The sequence below is a fragment of the Podarcis melisellensis genome (genome assembly GCF_964234715.1).
Source record: "Podarcis melisellensis genome assembly, chromosome: 10".
In the NCBI taxonomy this organism is placed as follows: Eukaryota; Metazoa; Chordata; class Lepidosauria; order Squamata; family Lacertidae; genus Podarcis; species Podarcis melisellensis.
The window spans coordinates 50,761,058-50,784,062 of NC_138542.1; the positions used below are offsets into that span (position 1 = coordinate 50,761,058).

General features: G+C 42.8%; 2 protein-coding genes across 4 annotated transcripts in view; one reads left to right on the top strand and one right to left on the bottom strand.

The window, feature by feature from the left end:
- Window positions 1-15,053, top strand: part of SYN3 (synapsin III) — a 184,755-nt gene extending 169,702 nt beyond the window's left edge. For 2 of the 3 annotated variants that reach the window (XM_081928294.1, XM_081928295.1), the window contains one exon: window positions 973-4,570. In XM_081928294.1, the coding sequence (XP_081784420.1) occupies window positions 973-1,105 (133 nt within the window). In that variant the 3' untranslated portion in view covers window positions 1,106-4,570. Of the gene's footprint in view, window positions 1-972; window positions 4,571-14,795 lie in introns of those variants that run through there. The other variant, XM_081928293.1, reaches the window with a different exon arrangement.
- Window positions 4,719-18,317, bottom strand: FBXO7 (F-box protein 7). Its single transcript, XM_081928389.1, has 9 exons — window positions 18,002-18,317; window positions 15,469-15,772; window positions 14,350-14,577; window positions 12,083-12,224; window positions 11,153-11,236; window positions 9,012-9,104; window positions 6,393-6,569; window positions 6,033-6,070; window positions 4,719-5,408 (listed from the first exon to the last, which is right to left on the bottom strand). Exons 1-9 carry the CDS (start codon window positions 18,121-18,123, stop codon window positions 5,046-5,048), a joined length of 1,551 nt encoding a protein of 516 aa, XP_081784515.1. The 5' UTR covers window positions 18,124-18,317; the 3' UTR covers window positions 4,719-5,045.
- Window positions 18,318-23,005: the final 4,688 nt, after the last annotated feature.

Here is a 23,005-nt window from a genome sequence, read left to right on the forward strand (position 1 = left end):
ATAGTACCGCGGTAAGGAAGAGGAACCCAATCTTTATGGCCACTCTGAAGGGATAGTTCACATTTAAAGGCAAACTTCCCTAACTGAACCTTTCCAAAACACAGGGAGACCTCAAAATTTACACTTTTCCAAATTGCAGAGCAAGCAGCCTGGGCGAGACAAGAGCAGAGTTGCAGGGTGGGAAGTGTGGCCATTGTTACCCAACTAACCTAGGGCAGGTTGCTTGGGCTTCAGGGGAGAGTCATGGGGGGTAGTGGGAAGGGCTCATAGATGCTGCAGTTGCTTCTCAGAGTGCCATGGCTCAGGGGATCCAAGCTACTGCTGCCTGCTGGGAGGAGGGAGGGCGGAGGGGGAAAGGAGAGGAGAGGAAGTCAACCCACTCGCCATTGACGAACAGGCAGGATTTTGCCCAGGGAAATGGCACCACTCACACTGCCTGTCTGCCTGTTTGCTTATTCGCACCTTTGAGCTGCTCTCTGGGCAAGCAGGAGGGAAGGATGGAGGCTGGTGCTGCCCATGCCCACCCTGACAATCGCAAAGTGTGCATAAAAATGCATGCATTTGTGAAAACAGCCTACAATCATGCCTATTAGGGGACACTGCTTGCAAAAATGCGAACTGCATACGAATGTGACCACGCTGCAGAAATGTGTAGAACTGTGTTTAAAGATTAGGGAAATGAGAAACTGAGAGCAAAATTTGACAGGTGAAGTTCCTGCCCTTTGCACACACTGCCCATGTCTATTACAAGATTGGATGCTTTAGTGTAACACTCAGGAGTAGCAGGCAATGGTGGCTTCTGCTGTTATTATCAGCGGCAGAAGGGCAAGGGTTGAAACTGAAGCCTGCTGGGCCCTGGAGCCTCCATAGCTGCCTAAATGTCTAGCTTTCAGCCCTCTCCTGTTTGCCCTTGTGAGAGAATTGGCCAGATCTTCATTCTTCTCTTTAACCCACCCCCTCTCTCTCTTTCAGCAAGTCACAGTCCCTGACAAACACTTTCAGCCTCTCAGAATCCTCACAGCGGGGAATAGCCCATGAAGACGAGGCAAAAGCTGAAACCATCCGCAACCTGAGGAAGTCGTTTGCCAGCCTCTTTTCCGATTAATCTCTGCACATCAAGTGAGAGCAATTGTGGGCGGGGTGGGGGGTTTACTTTTGCGGATTCATTCTTTTCTGTGTTTACCTTGAACTTGCCCAGGAGCATCTAGAGTAGTTTCTTGTAAAACCTATTCATGTGCACAGCAAAAAAAGGGGGAGGGGAAATCTTGTGCACCCACCCATGCTCCAGGCCCCCCTCCCGCCTGCATCCATTCCCTATAACATCAGAACACAGGCCTGCTATGCACATTCTTTACTCCCTACCTCAGGTTTGAGGAGTAAAGGCTACATATCTTGCAGTACATGTGAAGTTCTTCAAACTTCTAAAACTGCTATTTAGGCTAGGGGTGAGGAACATTTTTTTTTCCATCAAGAGCCACATTCCATTGGAGGCAGTATTAATAATGGCACTGTTGTCCTTTTCTCTGCCACCCTTTTTGCCGATTCCTCCCCCTACTCCAACCCCTTAGCACCCACATTTAGGCCAAGGTCTGAACATGGACCTTCGGCCACAGGTTTCCCAGCAGACATATGTATGGATGAGAGCCTGTGGCAGGTGGGGTGAACTGCTGCTGTTCATTCACCTTTCAAATGGCGCTGTGTGTGCAAACAAGTTCAGATTCTGCAAACAGAATCCCTCGAAGCTGTCTTTCTGGGTGTCCTTTTCACAGCACCTTAAGCATCAGTGTTTTAGTTTAATCAGTTTGAAGGATCACAGCACTGATTATTTTTTTAAAAAGAACCTCTGCTATGCAACAGGCTTTCCTACATAAACCCCAATGGAACCAGAACCATCGCTCCACGCCCAAAAGCGATAACTTTTCAGTGTATCATTTTTATATATTATTGCAAAGCAAGCTTATTTTGACACAGAAGTGCAATCTTTTGGACTGGCAGATTTTTTTAAAAACAAACCTTACAGAAGTGTTAACCATGTCCCAAACACATTACTAAAAAGAGGCAGAGCAATTTTCAGGGCCCTGCTAAAGTGTTTGTCAGCCACCTGTAATTTAATAGCTGTCAAACCTTTGGATGGGAGATCCAACATATCCGGGAACATAGCATATTAGCATTGTAAGCTTCTCAAATTGGAGCTAGAACAGACAGCTTCTTTGGATGGATCCCAGGGAATGAGTTAAAATACCTAAATTCAATTTTATGTTAGTGCACCATCCACAGGTGGGGGGAAATATGCAAATCTTTGCTTGCTTACAGCTGTAATTTAAAATGCATTTCCAGTTCACTACAATGCAAAACAGTCATAATGTATTTTAAGATAGGGAGCAATTGGAAATCTTTGAACCACACCTGGAATAGTCATTCCTGTAACTACAACAACTGAGTTCTATGATGTGGCTATCATGAAGTAGATCACTTCCCATTTCAGCACTCTAAATTAGATTGAAGTTGCATGAAGTCACACCATGCAACCAGCTCACTAATCCTAACGTGTGGCTCACTCAGTTTTAAAACAAGCTGAATATGCAATTCTCCTGCAAAGCATTACTAATAGCCAAGCCCACAGATCTCAGTCCTGGTGCTACTTTTCATGCACTCTGCAAAGTCTGCCATATGGTACATCACATTACATTGGGGAAACACTAAACAAAGCAACAGACATCACAAGCATTTTAATTTTAGCAGCAATCTGGATTGCATTGAGACTTTGAAGAATAATTCAACATTTGGAAATACTAATGGCTACGATCCAGAAACTTGCTGTTTATAAAAGAAGGTTTTGTGTTGTCTCGTTAGGCACAGCCCTAGCCCTTGTTATGCTGGGCTCAATGTTCATAATGACCTGATCTCAAAGGCTTTTATTTTCTTCAAAATGTCTTTCCAACAAAGCCATGTTTAACTCCAACTTTGCAATGTCATGGAGCACAGCAATATAACTCTGACTATTCTATCCCTTGACTGAGCTGCTTGGACCTTTTGACCTCAAAAATTTTATGAATACAGAAGCCGAAATCAGAACAGTCTTGTCCTCTGGAGATTGCTAGCGCGGGGCTTTTCCTGCACCGCTACATGGGAGTGTTAAGATCTATTGCAAGCAAGTTACTGCATTTTAACCTACCTCAAAACAATACAATTCACATATTATTCAGTGCAGAAAGGGCTGCTATAGAAATGATAAATTACTCCTCCCACCAATAGGCCACCTTATCAAAAGGGGGAGGGGGCAAACTACAACAGTGGAATAGTATTGCTTAGGAGAAAGCCCTCCTATTTTTTCTACACCCAGTGTATGGAGCTGCAGATGGGCCTGGTGGAAACCTGCCACTATACAGTACCAGAAGACTCTTAGAAGTGTATCTGGAAGGCACTTGTTGTCTGGTAGCTCATTAGAAATATACTGCTATATTTAAGCACTGGTTTGGGCATGTTCTCAACTGAAAACATTTTAAGTTGCTTATGGCACTTTACCCCATTATAAGCTAAAATTAAGTTTAAATCTGTGCTCACAAGTTTAACAACCCAGTAGCACTCTGCCTCACCAAAGTTGTACAAGTATCAAGGGCCACTTCTAACCTTTAACACAGCATGCTTGGAAATACTGTGACATCCCTAAACCTTAATTGGGCGATTGCTTGAGCAAGCTTAGTGAAGTGAAAAGCAATACAACTAAACTAGAAACCTCATTTTAACAGAGTACACATTCTATACACACCCAGAAATCATACCATTCAGGGATGTGCATCTAAAGCTGCAATCAGTAAAAAAATTGCTTTCTTTCTCTCAGTGTTATGTGAAGCCTTATTTAAACCCAATCAAACAAAAGAAACTTGGGACTTTACAGTAAATTGGCTTATTAATCAGTGCATCTGAATCGGCTGAAAACATTAGATCAAGAAAAACCAATCACCTGTAATTAATTCCCCCTTACCAGCCAATCCTTTTTTCCAGCCATACCCCCACTTTACTCTTGGATTCTTTGAACACAAATCAGGTTGACTGGCTCTATGGATAGTTACATCTTTTATTTCCTGTTAGTTGTGTATGCAAACATATAGAACAAGCCACAACTAAGTATTTTTGCAAATATCCCTTGCTTGCAATTGGTGAAAATAAGTCTTGGGCTCATTCACCTCTAGTACACAGTGCTCACCATATTTGATTGTACAGAGTCAGTTCTGTCATCTTATTTTATAATGCCCTTAAATGTTCTTTCCTAGTAGAAGAATCATTCAAGGCACAAAGGCAATGTCTTATTGTCAGTTTTTGGCATTCTTTCTTACTCATGGTTAGTTTCTGGGTTGCATTGTAGCATGATGTTATTCAACTGTCTGTAGTTGAAACTGTTCAATGTCTTATTCTTTCAAGTGTAAACAAAAAAACGTTTTTACCTTGTATTGTTTGTGCATTGAAGTCATGAACACCAAGTTTGCTTTTCAAGTAATAAAAAAGAGAAAAAAGACTTAGCAACAGGTGGTATCTGAAAGCGAATCAAATCAGATACATTTTGGGGGCCATGGGCTTTCCATATGTCAGATGTTGCATGGAACAGGAAGTTTTCATGGAAGAGAAATCTAATCAGGCCAGCTATTCAGGGAAAATCACAACCACATTCATTTAATAGACCTATTTAAAGAAAAAGACAATTCAGACCAACATAATGCTTTGTGTTTAAAGTGCTCTTTATCTGATGTAGCTAAAGCCAACCACCTTTTGCTTTCAAAGAAGCAGTTTGCAGATGGTAACGAAAAGAATTAAAGTTTTCCCCAAAGTTCTTTCAGAAAAGTCTCTCCAGTTCCAAGGGAGGCAGCACTGGTCATTTGAATGGTGTTGAGCCCAAACCCCCAGAATCAAGATCTCCAAGTACATATGCACTGCCATAATTAAAAACAACAACAACCAGACACCTGAACCCTGTGGCTGAAATATCCTACGGTGTGAAAGCAAACCCATGAGCAGGTATGTTTAAAGCCCTAAAAACCAAGCTGCAGTCATATGAATGCACGACGGTTATCAATCGGACGGACCCGACTGCCTCTTCCTCGGAGTGTGGGGCAAGGATCTGGAAGTGAATCAATGTGTTGCCTGAAAGTAAGGAAGGGATCTAAGGGAGAAAGCTGAGGAAGCTCCCTAACTCCAGAAAAGAGGGAGTGGATCGGGTCTGCAATATATGGAGCTGATGGCCTTTCATCATGTTCACCGCCAATGATCATTGGGGGATAAAGAGGATTGGGAAGGAAAGGATTGGGATATATCGAGTTAGGATGAAGTGGCACAGGAAGGAGAGGGGGTAGAAACATCATGTGTCGCCACCTCAGGGCTTCCTTCTTCTGCTTATATTTTTTCTTGTAGAGCTGTGGAAAAAACAAATGAAAAAGGCTTAACCCTACCTATAATGATAAATACAATATGCATTTAAGTCCAACCATTATTCAAAGTATCACACTCCCCAACACAACTGCCTCCAAATCAAAGGGTGTTCTGAACAACTTCCTAGAATAGAGGAAGATGGGCCAACTAGGCTGGCCTCCCTTTCTCTTCTTTAAATAAAATTCCCCCATCCCCAAAAAGGAGACCAGAGATTGTAGGACTCAGATTCCACAGAATATTATACAGGTTGGCATCAACTGAGTATTCAAGTACAAGTTTGTATCCTGTACTGATTGCACTTTTATTTAGCTTAGAAGCTAAGCCTATGCCTATTCTTAAAAACATGTACAGTGGTACCTCGGCTTACACACACTTCGGGTTACAGACTCCGCTAACCCGGAAGTAGTACCTCGGGTTAAGAACTTTACCTCAGGATGAGAACAGAAATCACATGCTGGCGGCGCAGAGACAGCGGGAGGCCCCATAGCTAAAGTGGTACCTCAGGTTAAGGATGGTTTCAGGTTAAGAACAGACCTCTGGAACTAATTAAGTTCATAACCAGAGACACCACTGTATTAGATTTTTTTAAAATCAAGAAAGTCACTCACTTCTTTCCAGTCTGTATCTCGGGGCCTGGTAACAGAATCTAAGCAGAAATCACAAATTAGAAATCAGTTTCTAATACAGCAATCCCGTAAGACATTTCTGTACTGCAGAAAACATACTCCAGTTAATTCAGGAAGTTGGTACTGTGTTTTATATTAATTTTTTTAAAAAAAAATTAAAAACCTTCCAGCAGATACAATACCACAAGTCCCTCTGGTGGGTGCACCCTTTTATCCAATAACTATTCCTTGAATAGTTATAGCTATATTTGCCAGCTGCTCTCCACTTAATGCAACTAGGTTTGGGATCAAGCCTGCCATTTCACCTCAAAGCATCATAAGAGGAAGTGAGTAGGAATTCACCTCTAAAATCCCGCAGGTACACAAATCTCCACAGTAGTTGATCATTTGAAGCAGCATAGAGGTCATGGCAAACAGCAGACAAAGATAAAAGTGAGCGGAAATCCAGGAGTCGGAGAATCCTTAGTTTCAGTTCCAGTGGAAGAACCACCAAGCCAAACACATCTGGGAGGTTCAAAGCTAGTTAAGACAGAATGGGGGTGGAGAAAATGGCATTATCCACAGTGCTGCTGTAATAAAATATAGTTTATTATAATATGGTTTATACAATCAAAAACTGTTGTCAGATACAAGGCTTGCTGTTAAAATGCAGCTAGAAAACAGTGGCTTTCAGAACAAAAACCTCAAAATGAAAATAATTGTTTATCAAGGGAATGAACAATACAGTACCATGCCCTCTTTTATGACTTAGTAATGGCCTACAAAATGGTTGACAGACCTCATTTTTTAAATGATGACAGTGCTTGAGAGACAATAAAGCCACCACTTAATACAAGCCGGTACAGTAAAGCACCACCAGTTCAAATGAAATACAAGCAGAGTACAATGGTACCTCGGTTTACGAACTGAATCCGTTCCAGAAGTTCGTTCTTAAACCAAAACCGTTCTTAAACCGAGGTGCACTTAACCCAATGAGGCCTCCCGCCACCAGTGCCCTTCCATCATTCAGATTCCATTCTTAGACTGAGGTAAAGTTCTCAAACCAGGACACTATTTCTGGTTTTGCGGAGTTTGTAAACAGAATCGTTCATAAACTGGACTGTTCTTAAATTGAGGTACCACTGTAATATATTCAGCCCACATCTAATGCCCATCCTTTAGGCTCCATCACCAATGTGTCTGGTGACGTGCCAGTAAAATACATGATTTTGCATGGGGAGGATCTGAGTTTCAATCCCTAATATCATCAGTAGAATATCCTTAACAGAAATACAGGAAAACTGTCTCTCCAAGACCCTTTCAGGATGGCTACAACTGGAAAAGGCAGACCAACAGTCTGATTTATTAGTAGTAGTGTTTGGTTGGTCCTCTATGGGGAGTCTCCAATGGTCAGCTGTACATGTTCAATGCTACTAGTGGCTAGAGTTCAAAACACAGAAGTCAGGAATTTGTCCAAGTGACTTACAAGCTCTGCCACCACAAGCGACACCTAAATTTCTAAGGCAAGGACTGATGTTCCAAAGGGAGTGAAGGATCACAGGGCAAGCTATGTGTTGTTTCAGTATCAGGTCCAGCTAACAGCCTGGCCAAGGAACTTCACTAAGGCATCTCACACACATACACTCAGAAAGTAGGTGTGCGGGTGGAGGGAGGGGCCGACACTTAAGAAAAACAATTCTATCTCTCAGCTATTCCCATTGTAATCATACGGCCAGCTAATATTAAAGAGACCAAGCTTCTCTGGGAAAAATTGGCAGCGTGAATGGTTGTCTGCTATGGGACAAAACAGGTGAGACATTTGGCCTGAAATTTGGCACTGTATATGTGAAACCAAGTTGCCGACCTGAAAGAAAGGGGCGCTGAGCCAGACTGGGGCAGCTGAATGGGAAGGAAGCTTTACAGTCTGCCACAACTGGAAATTCCATTGTGGGAATAGTATGCGTGGCTGGGGCAGGGGCTCCAGTTCCCACCAGGACTATGGCAGAAGCAAAAGGCTAGAGCCCATCTCTTCTCTCCATGCCCCTACATATACACACACACACACACTGGCCACCATTTGTGGGGGGGGGGGGTTGCAATTAAATCACCTATGCAACACCAAACATCACATCTAATTTGGTCCTAACCACCAAACTCCTCTATGGCCTCAGAAATATACACACTGGACAAGTGCCACATCCCAGGTCTGGGAACCTAAATCTCAGGCAACTACAACATGACATTAGCTCCGCTCAATATGCTGCATTCTATAGTTTTTCAATAGTCCAGGGATGGTGGGGGGAGAGAACCCATACAGATCAAAGCCAGCCTTTTATTGCTTTCTATATTCTCAAGCCACAGAGGAAACAGACTCTCCAGCTGGCTCAACAGAAGAGGCCTTTGCCCCTTAAATGAATCTCTTTCAGACTTCAAAAGGCAGTTTCAGATTTTTATCTATTTTATTAACATTTCCCAAATTAGCACTTGGTACTTATTCAGTTTTGTAGGTCATTCACTGCAACCATGACTATACTTGAGGGGTAGAAATATATTGATTTATGAATACTGGAAAGCAACCCGACACTGGAGGCTGGCTACCCAGTCACCCGTAGGAACTGGATCCTTCCAGTGCTGGGACCCATCTTGATCACTTGAGATTAGAGGATGGGGTGAATCCTAAGCAGGAGCATCAGACCTTAGAAGCCAAGGATTCACACACTCACATGCCCATGAACACAGATACAAGGCTACAGAGTCTGTAGGCAAAGACAGTTTAGCATACCAGAAGTATGCAATGCGTCTCAGTGGTGAGTTCCAAGCTGGTGGGTCTATGCACTTAATAACCAAAAGCAACATGGAAACTAATGGAAAAGTCAGAGAAAGAGAATTGGCACTGCACTCTTAATATATTCTTTAGCCTCTATGACAAAGCACTGTTTTCACAAAGGATCCACAATATGCTTCCTTCAGTGCTTTTCTTACCTTGCCGGGTAAAAGCCAGAAGAGGGTACACCAGCCGATCTTTAAAGAGACGTGATAGCTTCTGAAGATCCTTATATATTCCTGCAACATTCGCTTAAAAAAAAAAAGTTTGATCATAATAGGTTTGCAAATTCCCACTCACCCTATTTTCTACAGCAAATGTCACCTTTAAACAATTAAGCAGAAAAGGAGCTGATCTTATTCCAAATGTGATATACCACAACAATTACCGTATTTTTCCATGTATAAGACTAGGTTTTTTCCTTTTAAAAATATGTTTAAAATTGAGTGTCATCTTGTACACAGATACAATTGCCCCCCATTTTCTTAATTTTGAGTCCACAAATACAGGGGGCGTCTTATACACGGGGGCATGTTATACACAGAAAAATACAGTGTTCCTCTGGGATAGTATTTGCAAAGTTGAATGATTATAGAGCAAGGGTAGCTAACATGGTACCCTTCAGATGTTGCTGGACTACAACTCCCATCACTCCTGACCACTGGCCATGCTGGCTGGGGGTGGTGGGAGTTAGCGCTTCCCATGTATTGTTGGCTAACATTAGCTACCCCTGCAGTAGCGCATCTAGGTGAAAAGAGTCTGCTTTGACTACAAATTCAAGGTCCTGCCATTGGAGGGGAGGGGAGGGTAGAAAATATGGAGCTGTATGCAATGAAGGCGTCCCATCAGTGCAATGATTTCCGCTTGCACAACAGGATTCCTCTCTCTATCTTTATGTGGCTTCTGCTCCTCCCAAATCTGTTCCAGAGGGTTGGGGGAACTCCCAGAACAAATCTGGGAGTGCAGAGACATGCAGGAAGAAGCAGCTCTGATCCACAGACAGAAGCCCTTGTGCTAATAGGATGACTTCACTGGCTATAAACCATTAGAGCAGTTATATAAAATAATAAACACTGAGGGAGTATTTAAAGACAACAGCTAGTTATATGAAGCCCTATGTGAAAACGCTGCCATAGTTTCAATGCTGCAACTCCCTCTGTTGGCCAAATGTCCATCATTACACAAGACTAAACCAAGCTAGCACGCCGACTTGAAGACTTCTAGATTGACACCAGTTATGCTCAGAGTTCAGCCTTCCAGAAATGTGTAGCAGAGGGTGGGACAGGAGAGGAAGGTCAGCACTGCACCACCCACTCCAGCCCTAACCTCCACCTTTTCACAGACTACGTCTCTACAAAGCCACGAGTACAAGATTTCCCGTTTGTGCCCTGGATGGAAAGATACAGAGCGTATATACAGAAGCCTATGTGTATTTGCATGGTCTATCTGCAGACTCATGGATGTCAGGAGCAAGGTCTGTAAAGTGGTGTTTACACATATACCTACCCACCATTTCAGCATCAATGAAGACTAAAACAGCACTACAGTCATACCTCAGGTTACAGACGCTTCAGGTTGCGTTTTTTTGGGCTACAGACCCGCCTAAACCCGGAAGTACTAGAATGGGTTACTTCCAGCGTTTCAGAGGTCGCGTATGCGCAGAAGCAACCTGTGCGTGCGCAGACATGCCGCTGCAGGTTGCGAACGTGCATCCCGCACGGACCACGTTCGCAACCCGAGCGTTCATTGTACTGTGTTTCATCTTTAAAATCCTCAAATTTATGAGGTTATCTGGGAGGGGGGGTCATTGCCCTGCACTAAAATATTTGAGGAATATGAAAGGATTGCCTGCTACAGACATCTGGCCATTTCTTGACTAACTTGATAATTATAGTGGATAACATCATTAATAAAGGATTATATTCCACTGCATGCTCAGAAAGGTTTTGTGGCAAGCAGTTGTCAGTTCCCCCTGCTTGCAACACACAAGGAATCTCTTCTGCACAACTGGCAGCCAATTATCTTTTTCTTTGTGGTATCATCTTTCAGGGACCTCAAAATCTGCCTGGAGCCCACAAGGTCTTCTGGAATCTCAAACACAGTTTCAGCAAACTGTGAAAAGACAACACAGTTACAAACTTGGAAGACATCTGCTGCCCTGCTTCGGCAGGCATTCCCCACTCATCTGTCAAATCTGCCCAAGCCCATTAATGCTTCATTTCACTGAAGACCAAGACTGACCACCTGAAAGTCAGGAGCATGTTAAATTATGTATTGAAAAGTTATATATAAAAAGTACCCGAGTTCTCAAAACAAATGAATGATGTTGGCATAAGCTGCAGCCTCTTCACACTTTTGATGTCATCAGCAATCTTTAACATTACTGCAAGAGACAAAGAGGACAATGAGAAAACATAATGGGGGGGTCATCCTCAAAATAAGAATCAACATTTAGTTGCCAAAGAAAGCCTTATTCTGAATCCAATCTTTGCTCTATCTGCTTATGTTAAAGGTCCATTGGAATTCAATGACACTGAAATTTTACATTTATTGACTGCGTGTCAGGTCCATGAGATGGAAAAATATTAATCTGTTGATGAATAGTTTGAGATTTTGGAATATGGCATGTATAATCAAGATTACTAAAATGGTAAAAGGAAAGGAAACAGCAAAACAATTTGATTTATTGGGAAGCAGAGGCTCTGTTATGTACTGGAACAAGTGTTGAAGATGCAGCCCAGCTTCATTTTCTGTTGTGGGGATGATTTGATAATTTATTTATGCTTAACTGATTATTTTAGTTTACACCAAACAAATTACTGTAAAAGAGGCACTTGCTAGAAGCACTTAGTGCCAGCAGAAATGGACATAGTCAGCAGCATCTGTACAAGTCAGCTTTTCTATTATAGAATTATACTGAATAGTTGCATTACTATACCAATGAGAATTCACTAGCTCAGAAGTGAGTCACATATCTTAATAAAAATATCCAATTTCCATCCCAGAGGTAAAGTTACATAGACATTTATTTAAGATGTCCTGTATTTCAATACAGAAAAGCACCTTGGTTGTGCTTGATAGCCCACAGGTGCTGATGCCATAGCAGAAAATATTCAGACTCAATGGAAGCTCATTTCAGGCTTCTGCTAGCATTGGAAGAAACTTGAGAGGCAAAGAGCGATAGTCACAAGGTAGCTTTCAACCAGAGTATTTTCAAGAACACTCTTACCATTGACAACAATAAGGTTCCCCAAAGTCACACAAGTAAGTGCAGCAAAGCCATTTTCACAGAGGGGGTGGGTATACTGCAGCTTATAGACACCTTTGCTTCTCCAGTTCTCAGGCATTGATGTTGCCTTTGCTTCTGTCCCCTGGAAATGGAGGGGGAAAAACAGTTACTGTGACAGTCCCCATCCTCCTCTCTTCCTGAAAAGTGATATTTCCATAAAACTAGAGACTGACTAGGCCAAAGACTTTTATTCTGAACGTTTGAATTCTGCAATGTTTGTAGCTGACACTGCAGGGGTCAGGATATCACAGCAGTACAATTTATACTGCCCTGTCTTGTACTGTACAATCCAAGCTGGGCTGGAACAGAAGGGACTCAGGTAGGGAGCAGACGTTCTCAGGGCCTAAATTTAGACAGACAGCAAGACACATCTAAATCCACCAATTCAAATGGTCTTACATAAGTCTGTCTCGCATGTTGATTTAGTCTGAAAAAAACCTTTTCTTAGGATTTCTCATGTGACTGTCAAGCAAATATTTGGTGGTGGGGGCTTTCAAAAAGCATTTTTTTAAAATTCAAGACATTGAACTGAATGCATATTAAAACTATCATACCAAAAAATTCAGTAGGCTCCATCAAATCAAAGCCAGTGTATTTTGTGTTTAACCTACTTTACAGGTGTTTTGAAACTTCTCAATTTGGTTTCTTATGTGGGGACTTTACAGAGTTTATAACAAGATGAATTTTAACAGGGAGAAATGTAAAGTATTGCACTTGGGCAAAAAAAAATGAGAGGCACAAATACAAGATGGGTGACACCTGGCTTGAGAGCAGTACATGTGAAAAGGATCTAGGAGTCTTGGTTGACCACAAACTTGACATGAGCCAACAGTGTGACGCGGCAGCTAAAAAAGCCAATGCAATTCTGGGCTGCATCAATAGGAGTATAGCATCTAGATCAAGGGAAGTAATAGTGCCACTGTATTCTGCTCTGGTCAGACCTCCTGGAGTACTGTGTCCAGTTCTGGGCACCACAGTTCAAGAAGGACACTGACAAACTGGAACGTGTCCAGAGGAGGGCAACCAAAATGGTCAAAGGCCTGGAAACGATGCTAAGGGAGCTGGGCATGTTTAGCCTGGAGAAGAGGAGGTTAAGGGATGATATGATAGCCATGTTCAAATATATAAAAGGATGTCACATAGAGGAGGGAGAAAGGTTGTTTTCTGCTGCTCCAGAGAAGCGGACACGGAACAATGGTTCCAAACTACAAGAAAGAAGATTCCACCTAAACATTAGGAAGCACTTCCTGACAGTAAGAGCTGTTCGACAGTGGAATTTGCTGCCAAGGAGTGTGGCGGAGTCTCCTTCTTTGGAGGTCTTTAAGCAGAGGCTTGACAACCATATGTCAGGAGTGCTCTGATGGTGTTTCCTGCTTGGCAGGGGGTTGGACTCGATGGCCCTTGTGGTCTCTTCCAACTCTATGATTCTATGATGGTACATGGACGTGATTTCATAGTTTACTATAAATATTTATACATCCATCAACCATGTCCAAGACAACTAGCATCAAATAGAAAAAATAAGACATTTAAAATAAAATTCAAAGATTCTGCATGTAGGAAGGATATTTTTTAAAAAATGTTGATAATTTTACATTTTTCTGGGGATATTACTTTACATTAAAGAAGTGCTGCCCACCCCAAGCTTTCTAGATGGAAAGGAGCAAAATATGGGGACGGGGAATAAAAAACAAAACTTTCCCAGTTCCAATAATCTTTGCTTAATGAAGGCAGAGCTCTTAACCAAAAATCCCTTTAGACACTTTCTCTCCACCCACAAGCTTATATTCACATGCTCCCTGCCTTACCACCTCAATTATAACCTGCAAGTTATCTTCACTAGTATCCAGCCCAAAAGAAAATCCACAAAAATCTCCTAATATGCAAGCACACAGGGCCCCCAGTGTAAACTTCAAGGTAGCTCCCTGGAAAGACGAGTTTGTAAATTAGGAGTTATCCTCATGAATGTGTACTTCCTCACATTACAGATGCATCTAATGCAAGTCATGGTTCCTCACACATCAGACACAAACTATGGCTTGAACCTGAGTTGGTATACTGTGGGGACAAGAGAACGTGGCCTCTGTTAATCAGGAGATGGGAGAGGAGATGAAGCTACCAGGATCAACTAGCACAGTGCAACATTACTATCCCCCCCCTCCCCATTGAGTTTCAGAGGAAGCTGGTCTTTCACTTTTTTTGCTTACTTGAGGTATGTAACCCGTCTCCATCATGATAAGATGTATCAAAACAATCAAGGCATCGTTGGCACTGGTACACTCTGCAGCGTGGTAAAGGGTCTGAAGTGAGTGCGGCACTTGCCCGTCTGTAGCTTCAGAGCAAAGCATTGGCTCTGAAGGGTAGGAACCAACAGCTTCAGGAATATCAAGGTCACCTGAGACAGTCTCTGGAGCAAACTCCTGGCTGGATTCTGCCTTGAAAGGAGAGCAGCAGAAACAGGGGATTCAAAAAGTAGCCATAATAAGCATGGGAGAAAGTAAAACAACATGATCTAGGTTTCAGACTATCTGCTGTTTGTGGTAGTAATGCTGCCAATACAGTTGGGTTTTTAGAAAAAGCCTGGTCCGTAAAATGATGTGTATGCCTCAGTATAAATATGTAACCCATGCAGTTAACTTTGCATTTCTTACAGTTCTTATACCAAGTTTGTAATAACCTTGAACAACCAAAGGCTCCCTCCCTATAGGCCAGGAAGCCCTGTCATTATTTGGGATTGATCATCTTTGCTTTGAGTCCTGGAAGACCTGCTCCCTCTGCCTTGCTGGCCTTATTCCACCTGGCCTGGGAGAGTGGGGCCCTGACTGACTGTGGCTACAAAAACAAAGGCTGCTGAACATACTATTGGGTTGCGGTATTATTTGGGGGGGCATTACTGGGAGGAGAGTTGTTGCTGTTATTGAGAATAATTTTTTTTATCTTTATTTTTACATTTTATTATGATTTATGTGGAAATGGTTCAACTTTGTTGTACACTTTGATGCTTTATTTATTACTATTTATTTATTGAGAAGTTTATTACTTCTCTTGTTATGTTTGCAATTATGTCACGTTCTTCATGTTATAAGCCGCCTTGAGCATGGTTTTAACTCTGGAAAGGCAGCATACTAATAAAACGATGTATGTATACCCAGTTGTGGGATCTGACCAAGAGAAAAATTAATAATGGGTGGCTTTCCATAACACAGGTGGTATCTCTAATGTGGTTTAAGCTGCTACATATTTCTCCTCTATTCTTTTCACACAAGACACAGCATTTAAAAAAAATAAATAATAAGTGAGAGCGTCTTTAGTTCCTATGGACTTACCGTACTGTCACTCATTTGGACATCATCTTGGACTTCATGGTCTGCTACGTGCCTGTTGCTTTTTTCATTATCTGGGCTCCTGGGCTGGCTTTGGCATGGATCTGAAGTAGATAATGATGATTCATGATTCTGTGATGGATGCACAGATGAGGAAATAGATGCAGGTAATCTGGGTGCAGCATCAGCTTCTTCTAACACCAGACATATCAAGTCTCCTGAAACAACCCCCAACGATGTTAGGGTTTCCTGCTCTCCTGTGAGGGAGTCTTTCTTGTTCAAGGTTATTACAACCTTGGACTCAGAACTGCAAAAAAAAAAGAAGAAACAAAAATTAACTGTATAAGGAACATGTATTGAGACATATACACCATTTTGCAAACCAGGCTATTTCTAAATACCCAACTATATCAGCTACATCACCACCACAATGCAAACAGCAGATAATGTGTGAAACCTGTGTCATGTTGTTTCTCCCATGTCTGTTACGGTTACTGTAGCCCATTGCCAGCATGCATATGGTCATAAGCATCCTATATGGATGGAACCAGACACACTGGAGTGAAGCTTTTCCAGATAGAGGATCATATTAGACCAGTAGAAAGCTATTTGATTTTTATGTTTACATACATCCCACCTTTGCTCCAAGGAGCTCATGATGACATATAGTTCTCTTCCTCCCCATTTTTTTCATCACAAGTACCCTGTGAGGCAGGTTAAACTGAGAGTAGCCCAAGGTCATGGGGGAGTACATTCCAGACCCACACAGAATCACACACCCTTCTTACACAGATTCACATATGCTAATTATTCCCCATGGAAACAGGGACAAATATTGAGTGTAATTACTAAGAATTAAAGATGTCACCTTCCATTTTCTTAACTTTTTTAGGAAAAAGTTCTCCAACACCTTTGAATTATCCAGACCGTGCAGAAGACAAAAATAACACCCTAATTCCAGATATAAACATCACTGTTTGCTGAAACTGCAAGCCGTGCTTTAAGGCTATTCAAAGTCTCTAACATAATGCAAGTGTAACCTGAAAATGGCATGTATTCCACTGTGCAATGTGTGGGTTGCTTTTTGCATGTTTGCAAGGAACACAGATCTATCTCTCTGCTGAGACATATACCCTCTGTTTCCTTCCTGCAAAAGAATGTGCTTCAACTGCACAACTGCTCTCCACTGAACACCTGATGGGTGGGAAGTGAACCAGAGCCATGGTTTGGGCAATTGTGAACAAGTTAGTGAGCCTCAGGGTCACACATTCCCCCTCTACATGCAAAAACATGTGACAGAGAACTTCCACTTTCACTTTAGAATCAACCACAGTTCATTAGTAACTGCAGCAGGTAAATTATTAGTTCCAAAACAATGGTGGAAGGAATCAGCAATGCATGTTTTGTTAATAACACAGCTGTAGCAAATGTAACGGTTCTGTCTTCTAATTCAGTTTATACTTTAAATGTATAGCAACCAAGTTCTCTCAAAGCCAGCTGCCTGCAGTATTCCACCTCCAGGAGCCACAGCTGTTTCACTTATCATTCACTTGCACACACAGAGTAATAAGCAGCGATAGTGTGGTTAGTTCTGCTGTAGTCAATAAACGAAACTGTGCGCTTGGCTTTCAGTTTCACATGTGCCAAACAGCTCCGCAAGGCCTCATTTTTCTACAGGTCAGTTTTGGTAACTCTTCCCTTATCCCAGTACCAGCAAATTAACATTGTATAAATGCAGTAAGATACAACAACAAAATATTACAGTCGCAGACCAGCATAAGATACAAGAAAGCACATAAGATACAAGAAAGCACATAAGACCAGCATAAGAATAAAAGAAAGCACATAAGACTTAGAAGAGGAGAGGGATAAAAACGAACAGTTAAAAGTGATTATAACTCACATAAACTTAGAGCAGATAAGAGAAGAAAGACAAGTGGTTAAGGGAGGGAAGGTGAAGAAGCACAGGGGCCTTGCATTACGGGCCTTCAGTTTGGGTCTGATTTGTGATAAAGATAAAGCCAATCGAAGAGAGAAGTGAATGGAAACTCTCACCCATTATTTTATTCCTGCATCTATACATGACTCCTAAAAAGTCTGACAGGGTGTACTACATATACATATGCATATACATATACATATATATACTGTATATATACATAGACACAGACACACAAACACACGTTGTTAGCCTCCATTATTTCCTTTTGACAAATGGATATACAGCCTCCACTCTTTGCCACTGTATCGCATTGGACAATTTTTTCGTTCTTCTGTAAGCAGCGCAGCGCGCCAAAGTTTTTAAGTATGATAAATATGCCTTATGTACCCCAAATTAGACGCCTTCACCCTGCCAAGAAATGGGGGAACCCAGGACCTTCCCGGCGGCAAAGAAGCTGCTCCCCTGGGCCCACAGGTGACTTCGAGCGAGCCCAGCAAAGGCGGCCGCGAAAGCTACTCCTGCCCGCGAGGCTCCTCGCCCGTGACGCACTAGACCCCCCTCACACACACCTCCCCGCCACGGTTCACACGTTACCTGTAACCGCAAGAGGGCAAGAGCGTCTGGCAGATGTGCGCGCGCAGGTCCCCCAGAGTTGGCTCCTCCCCTGGCAACTCCAGCAGAACCGTTCGCTTCAGCATCCGCACGCGGAGCTTCATGGCGGCGAGCCTTTCCCCGCCGCCTCCCCGCAGGAGACGAACCAGGGCCCTCAGCGACGGCGGCAGCGACGGAGGAAGAAGCCACTGCGGGCGCGGGGGCTTCTGGGTGCCGTTGTTGTTGTTCGTGGTTTTGGTTGGTTGAAGCGCCGCCTCCTTCGCCCGCCGCCCCGCCCCCGAGACGCCGCGAGGGCCCGCCCCTTGGCCTTCCCGGCCTCGCCAGCCGCGGCAGTCGAACGACCCCGGAAGTCAACGATGCTCGATCGATTACTCGGTTTTCTTCGGAACACCAGTTTGCCCTGCCTCAGTAACAGGGCATGGGGAAAGTCTGCCTTCCCGTCGATCGATAACATCTGTATTCTGTGCTCTTTCAAGTACTTGTGTTCAGTTCTCTGCGCAATACATTGAAGAGGGTTTTAAGCTATGCCTCCATTTACGTATACGCAACTTTTATATATAAACTCAAATATTAAAAAATAAAATAAAACCAACCAACTCTCCAGGAATCTCCTTCAAATGCAGTCAAATCAGCTTAAAGCGCTGAGCTGCTGGAACTTTTCGAAGCCCCATCTGCACTATACAGTGGTACCTCGGGTTAAGAACTTAATTCGTTCTGGAGGTCTGTTCTTAACCTGAAACTGTTCTTAACCTGAGGTACCACTTTAGCTAATGGGGCTTCCTGCTGCCGCTGTGCCGCCGCAGTTCGATTTCTGTTCTTATCCTGAAGCAAAGTTCTTAACCCGAGGTACTATTTCTGAGTTAGCGGAGTCTGTAACTTGAAGTGTCTGTAACCCGAGGTACCACTGTACATTTAAAGCTGTTTTGCACCGCTTCCCATGGAACTCCCAGAATTCTAGATCTGTGAGGATCTGCACTTCCCAGGATTCCTTGCAGGAAGGCATCACTTAAAAGTGGCATGAAATTGCTTTAAATGGATAGTACAGACATGGCCTCATCAGTTCACATTCATCTCAGTAGGCCACACAGGGTTTCCCAGACTTTGGTCTCCCTTGTGGACTACAGTTCCCATCATCCCTGACCACTAATTCTGCTAGCTAGAGATGGTGGGAGTTGTAGTCCAAAAAACAGCTGGCGACCCAAGTTTGGGAAACGCAGGTAGATGTTATATTGCCTAGGGTCAGGCCCAGTGGCTACTGTAACCAGGAGAGCCACAGACATATTCATGACAGCAGCAACCTCTACTGGCTCACTGCATAGGGCAGGGGATTGGGAAACAGCAGGCGGGAGTTGGAGCCCCACAGGGGGCAAGAGGTGAATATGACCCCAATATGTTCTCCCAGCAGGAGAACAAGAGTCACATCAGGGGCAAAAGACAGAGAACTTCCTGGACTTGAACCCACACTGCATATGAGAGCAATCAAAACCCTCTAGAGAGCAGAATTAACTCCTCTTCAATGAACAAGCAGCTCTTTTAACTGATAAATGTGGTTTGTAGACCATCAGTTTGTTAGCATTTACATGTAACATTTTCTCAATACAAAGGGATTTAGCTGTTTATTGTCGAGCATCCTCTCATCTTGGAACAGAAAAATTGTAATGTTTACTTCCAGGTGGAGCAAGGGGGCTTACTAACACAATGGAAATCAAAATGTCTCTGATTCCCCCCATCCCCAAAGTACTCAAAACACTATCGCTCTGTAAACTCCTTTAACAATCCGTCCAGAGATCTTTTGTTAAGACATCTGAGTCATCTCTGGGCCAAAGGATTTGTGCCTGCAGTAGATTTGCACCTTAAAAGTTGGGGGGGATCTGGTACCACTGGGCCATGTTTACTCCTGACAAGTTTCTCCAGTGTCTGGCTATGAGGCTTCTGGCTGCTGAGAGCAGGTGGGTTATAAGCTTTATATAATGTGAGTGATTATGTTCAGTAGGGCCAGTAATGGGGTGAGTTCTAATAACTGTTTAGTTATTTTGCATATCTGTTGTGGGACTCCCTCCCCCCCAACCTTATACTGTACTCAACACTAATGTCTCGTAACAAATGTAACTGATCTGTAAGAAAGACTGTACAACCAGGAAAAAAGAGACAAGGTGTGTACTTTTGTAAACCAAGAAAATCTTTAATTAAAATTTAAAAAGATAATTAAAAGAGTGGGGGTCAACTCCAAATGTGCAGAAAGAGGGACATGGGAGTGCCTCAGGGTGTTCCTCTTTTGCAGGAGGAATTCAAGCACATACTGGAAATTTAGGTTTGTGCAATTAAAGTGGATTAGAACATTCTGTAGTCCTATCACAACTAATCCCAGGGTTTTTTAAAGCCGTAGCCTTTATATGGTTAGGAAAGTGACAGGATAGGCCCTGAAAAATGAGAAGCTAACAAGCAAATCTGAATGAATGCTCATTGTCATATAACTCACAGACAAATATGACTGAATGCTCAATAATGACGAGACATAGGGCCATTCTACAGCATACATTTAAAGTACATGGCTTTCTCCAAAGTATCTTGAGAACTTCGGCTTTCCCCCTCGCAGTGCTACAGTTCCCAGGAGTCTTGGGTGAAGACTGCTTTAAATGTGCATTGGATGTGCTTTAAATGTATGATGTGGATCTACCTTAGTGTAACCTTCTCAAGATGTATGCTCAGTAAACAAATCTGGCGGAGCCCTAACAGTTTGCACTCATAAGAGCAAATTGGGTATAGTTTTGAGGAACACTGGAATCTCTCCTAATCTGTTGCTTACCGGTACATCTCCATAGTCCTTTGCCGTGAGCTTTTCTTCCAGCTGAAATGGCATATTCAGCAGTGGTCAGGGCAGAACTATGGGGCCAGAGGGAGAAGACTGTGGGGAAATCAGGTGCAGGCAGGGGAAGGTTCAACACTTTATTCACACACTTCTTTCACTGGTACCAACTCCTTTCTATGTGGTGGGGAAAGTTCTATGCTAGATAAAAATTCTATCTTAGATATTGGCACAAAATCAACTAAAGACTCCTGGAGCATCTTAAAAACAATATATTTATTATGGCATAATTGTGTCCTAGTATCCACATCATCTGATACATGAAGTATTGTCCTCAGTTGTCAGGGATGCATACATTAACATGTATGTGCAAACACAAACACATATAGGTATGGGGACAGAAAAGGAAGAAGATGTAGAAAGATCATATACAAAGATTTGACTTCAGAGATTCATTGGTGCAACAAGTACTGTAGCTTATTGGTGTCTCGGCTTGCTTTGCCCCGCTGCACCATGCTGTCTCTGAAAATGGATCCTTGTCCTTGCCTTATTTGGATCACAACCCTGTCTCTCGCCCCATGGACCCTGATCTGTTTGATCCAGCCTCGGTCTTCGGACCACACCCTTATCTTGTCACCCATTAACCAAGAGCAACCTGACACAACCCTTACGTGATTCTGCCCAAGATGCCATCTTTAAAGTTTCGGCAAAGGATTAGGTTGTGACCCGTGATTGTGACTTTTAGGATGATGGGAAGTTCCTGTTCAGGAAACGCACATGCTCACTGATTGTCTTATCATTTGTCATTGTAGTAATGCTTAAAAGTCAGAATCAGGGACCCATTGTGCGTGGAAGTGTTGCAAACAGGCAAGAATGTTCTGTGTCCATCTCATGATTTACATTTATTGTGGGTGAAGAAACTATAAAACTAATGACTATGGCTGTGTACACAATTTACCTTTAAAGCGCGTTCCCCCCACAATAATTCTGGGTACTGTAGTTAACCCCTCATAGGGTTCCAGTTCCTCTCAGCCCTTAGCAAACTACCATGCCCATAATACTTTGGTGGTGGTGGGGAATGTGCTTTAACATTATAGTCTACAGTATTTGCAGCCCAAGTGCAACAGGATGAAGTGACTGCATAATTGGACTACATAACTGGCATCTTGTGTCAGTTCCTTCCAATTAGCTCATTCTGTTTTGTTTCTTTTATAACACCTGCCATTCATAGATGCTGCTATATCTGGTCATTATTAATTGTTGGTTTAATATCTGGAGCTCAACTCTTCTTTACAATCTTCTGAGACAACCACTTCTGTCAGCAATGGCAGTGTCATATTGTGGAAAGGGGAACATAAGTAGTGAAAATGTCTGCTGCTGCCATTGCTGCTTTGGCACTCCGGTTTATATACTGTAACTCCTAGTCCCCTTGGACCAACAGCAAACATTTTAGGGGTCTGTAGAGTCCATCTGGGCACTGTAGGAGTCAAACATGCTTACTGGTCTTCCAGAAGCCTTTGTCTGGAAGGACCTTTCATTCTGATAAGGCTGTTATTTATTTAGGTCGCTCCTTACAGCACAGTCATGAGGGCCACAGGTGAGTGGTAGAGCACTGGTTTCGATGAAACTGATTTACTAGAAGTTTTATCTAACACTTCCTCCAAGGAACAATCAAATATCAGTGAGATAGAGAAGAGTCTGTCCAAGTTAGCCACCACAAGATATCTACCACTTACATGGAAATAAAGGAGTCATCTTCTATCCTTGGCATATACGTCATTTGATGATCTGATCAATTATGTGTGTCCTAAGGGATGGTTAATGTTTAGCTTGAACATAATTAAAGGTTCCTTGCAGACCCCCTAATGATGTCCAGCTCTATAAGTGTCTAGCTCGGCGGGGGTTGAAGTGAGAGTTGTCTGCAGCCCACCAAGATTTAGCCTGACAGAACTGAGGTAACGGCAATCAACTGGTTTGGTGATTATATCCACCACAAGCTGGTGGATAGTTGGGTGGGTCTAATGATTCCTTAAAAATATCTGAAATTGTGGGACAATAACTATTCATTTCAAGGGAAATACTTGTTCTTGCTTAATTGGGGAACAAAAATGACCAAGAGCTTAGAAGACTGTTGCCTTTCAGCACCTTCTAGGAAATTGGTGTGCATATGAGTATGTGTG

Excerpts from the sequence above, each read along its gene's own strand:
- FBXO7 (XM_081928389.1), bottom strand. The coding sequence starts at position 18,123 with ATGAAGCTCCGCGTGCGGATGCTGAAGCGAACGGTTCTGCTGGAGTTG. Across the intron at positions 12,225-14,349 it reads AGACGGGTTACATACCTCAA|GGGACAGAAGCAAAGGCAAC; the intron begins GTAAGCAAAAAA and ends CTCCATTTCCAG. Across the intron at positions 11,237-12,082 it reads GAACCTTATTGTTGTCAATG|TAATGTTAAAGATTGCTGAT; the intron begins GTAAGAGTGTTC and ends TGTCTCTTGCAG.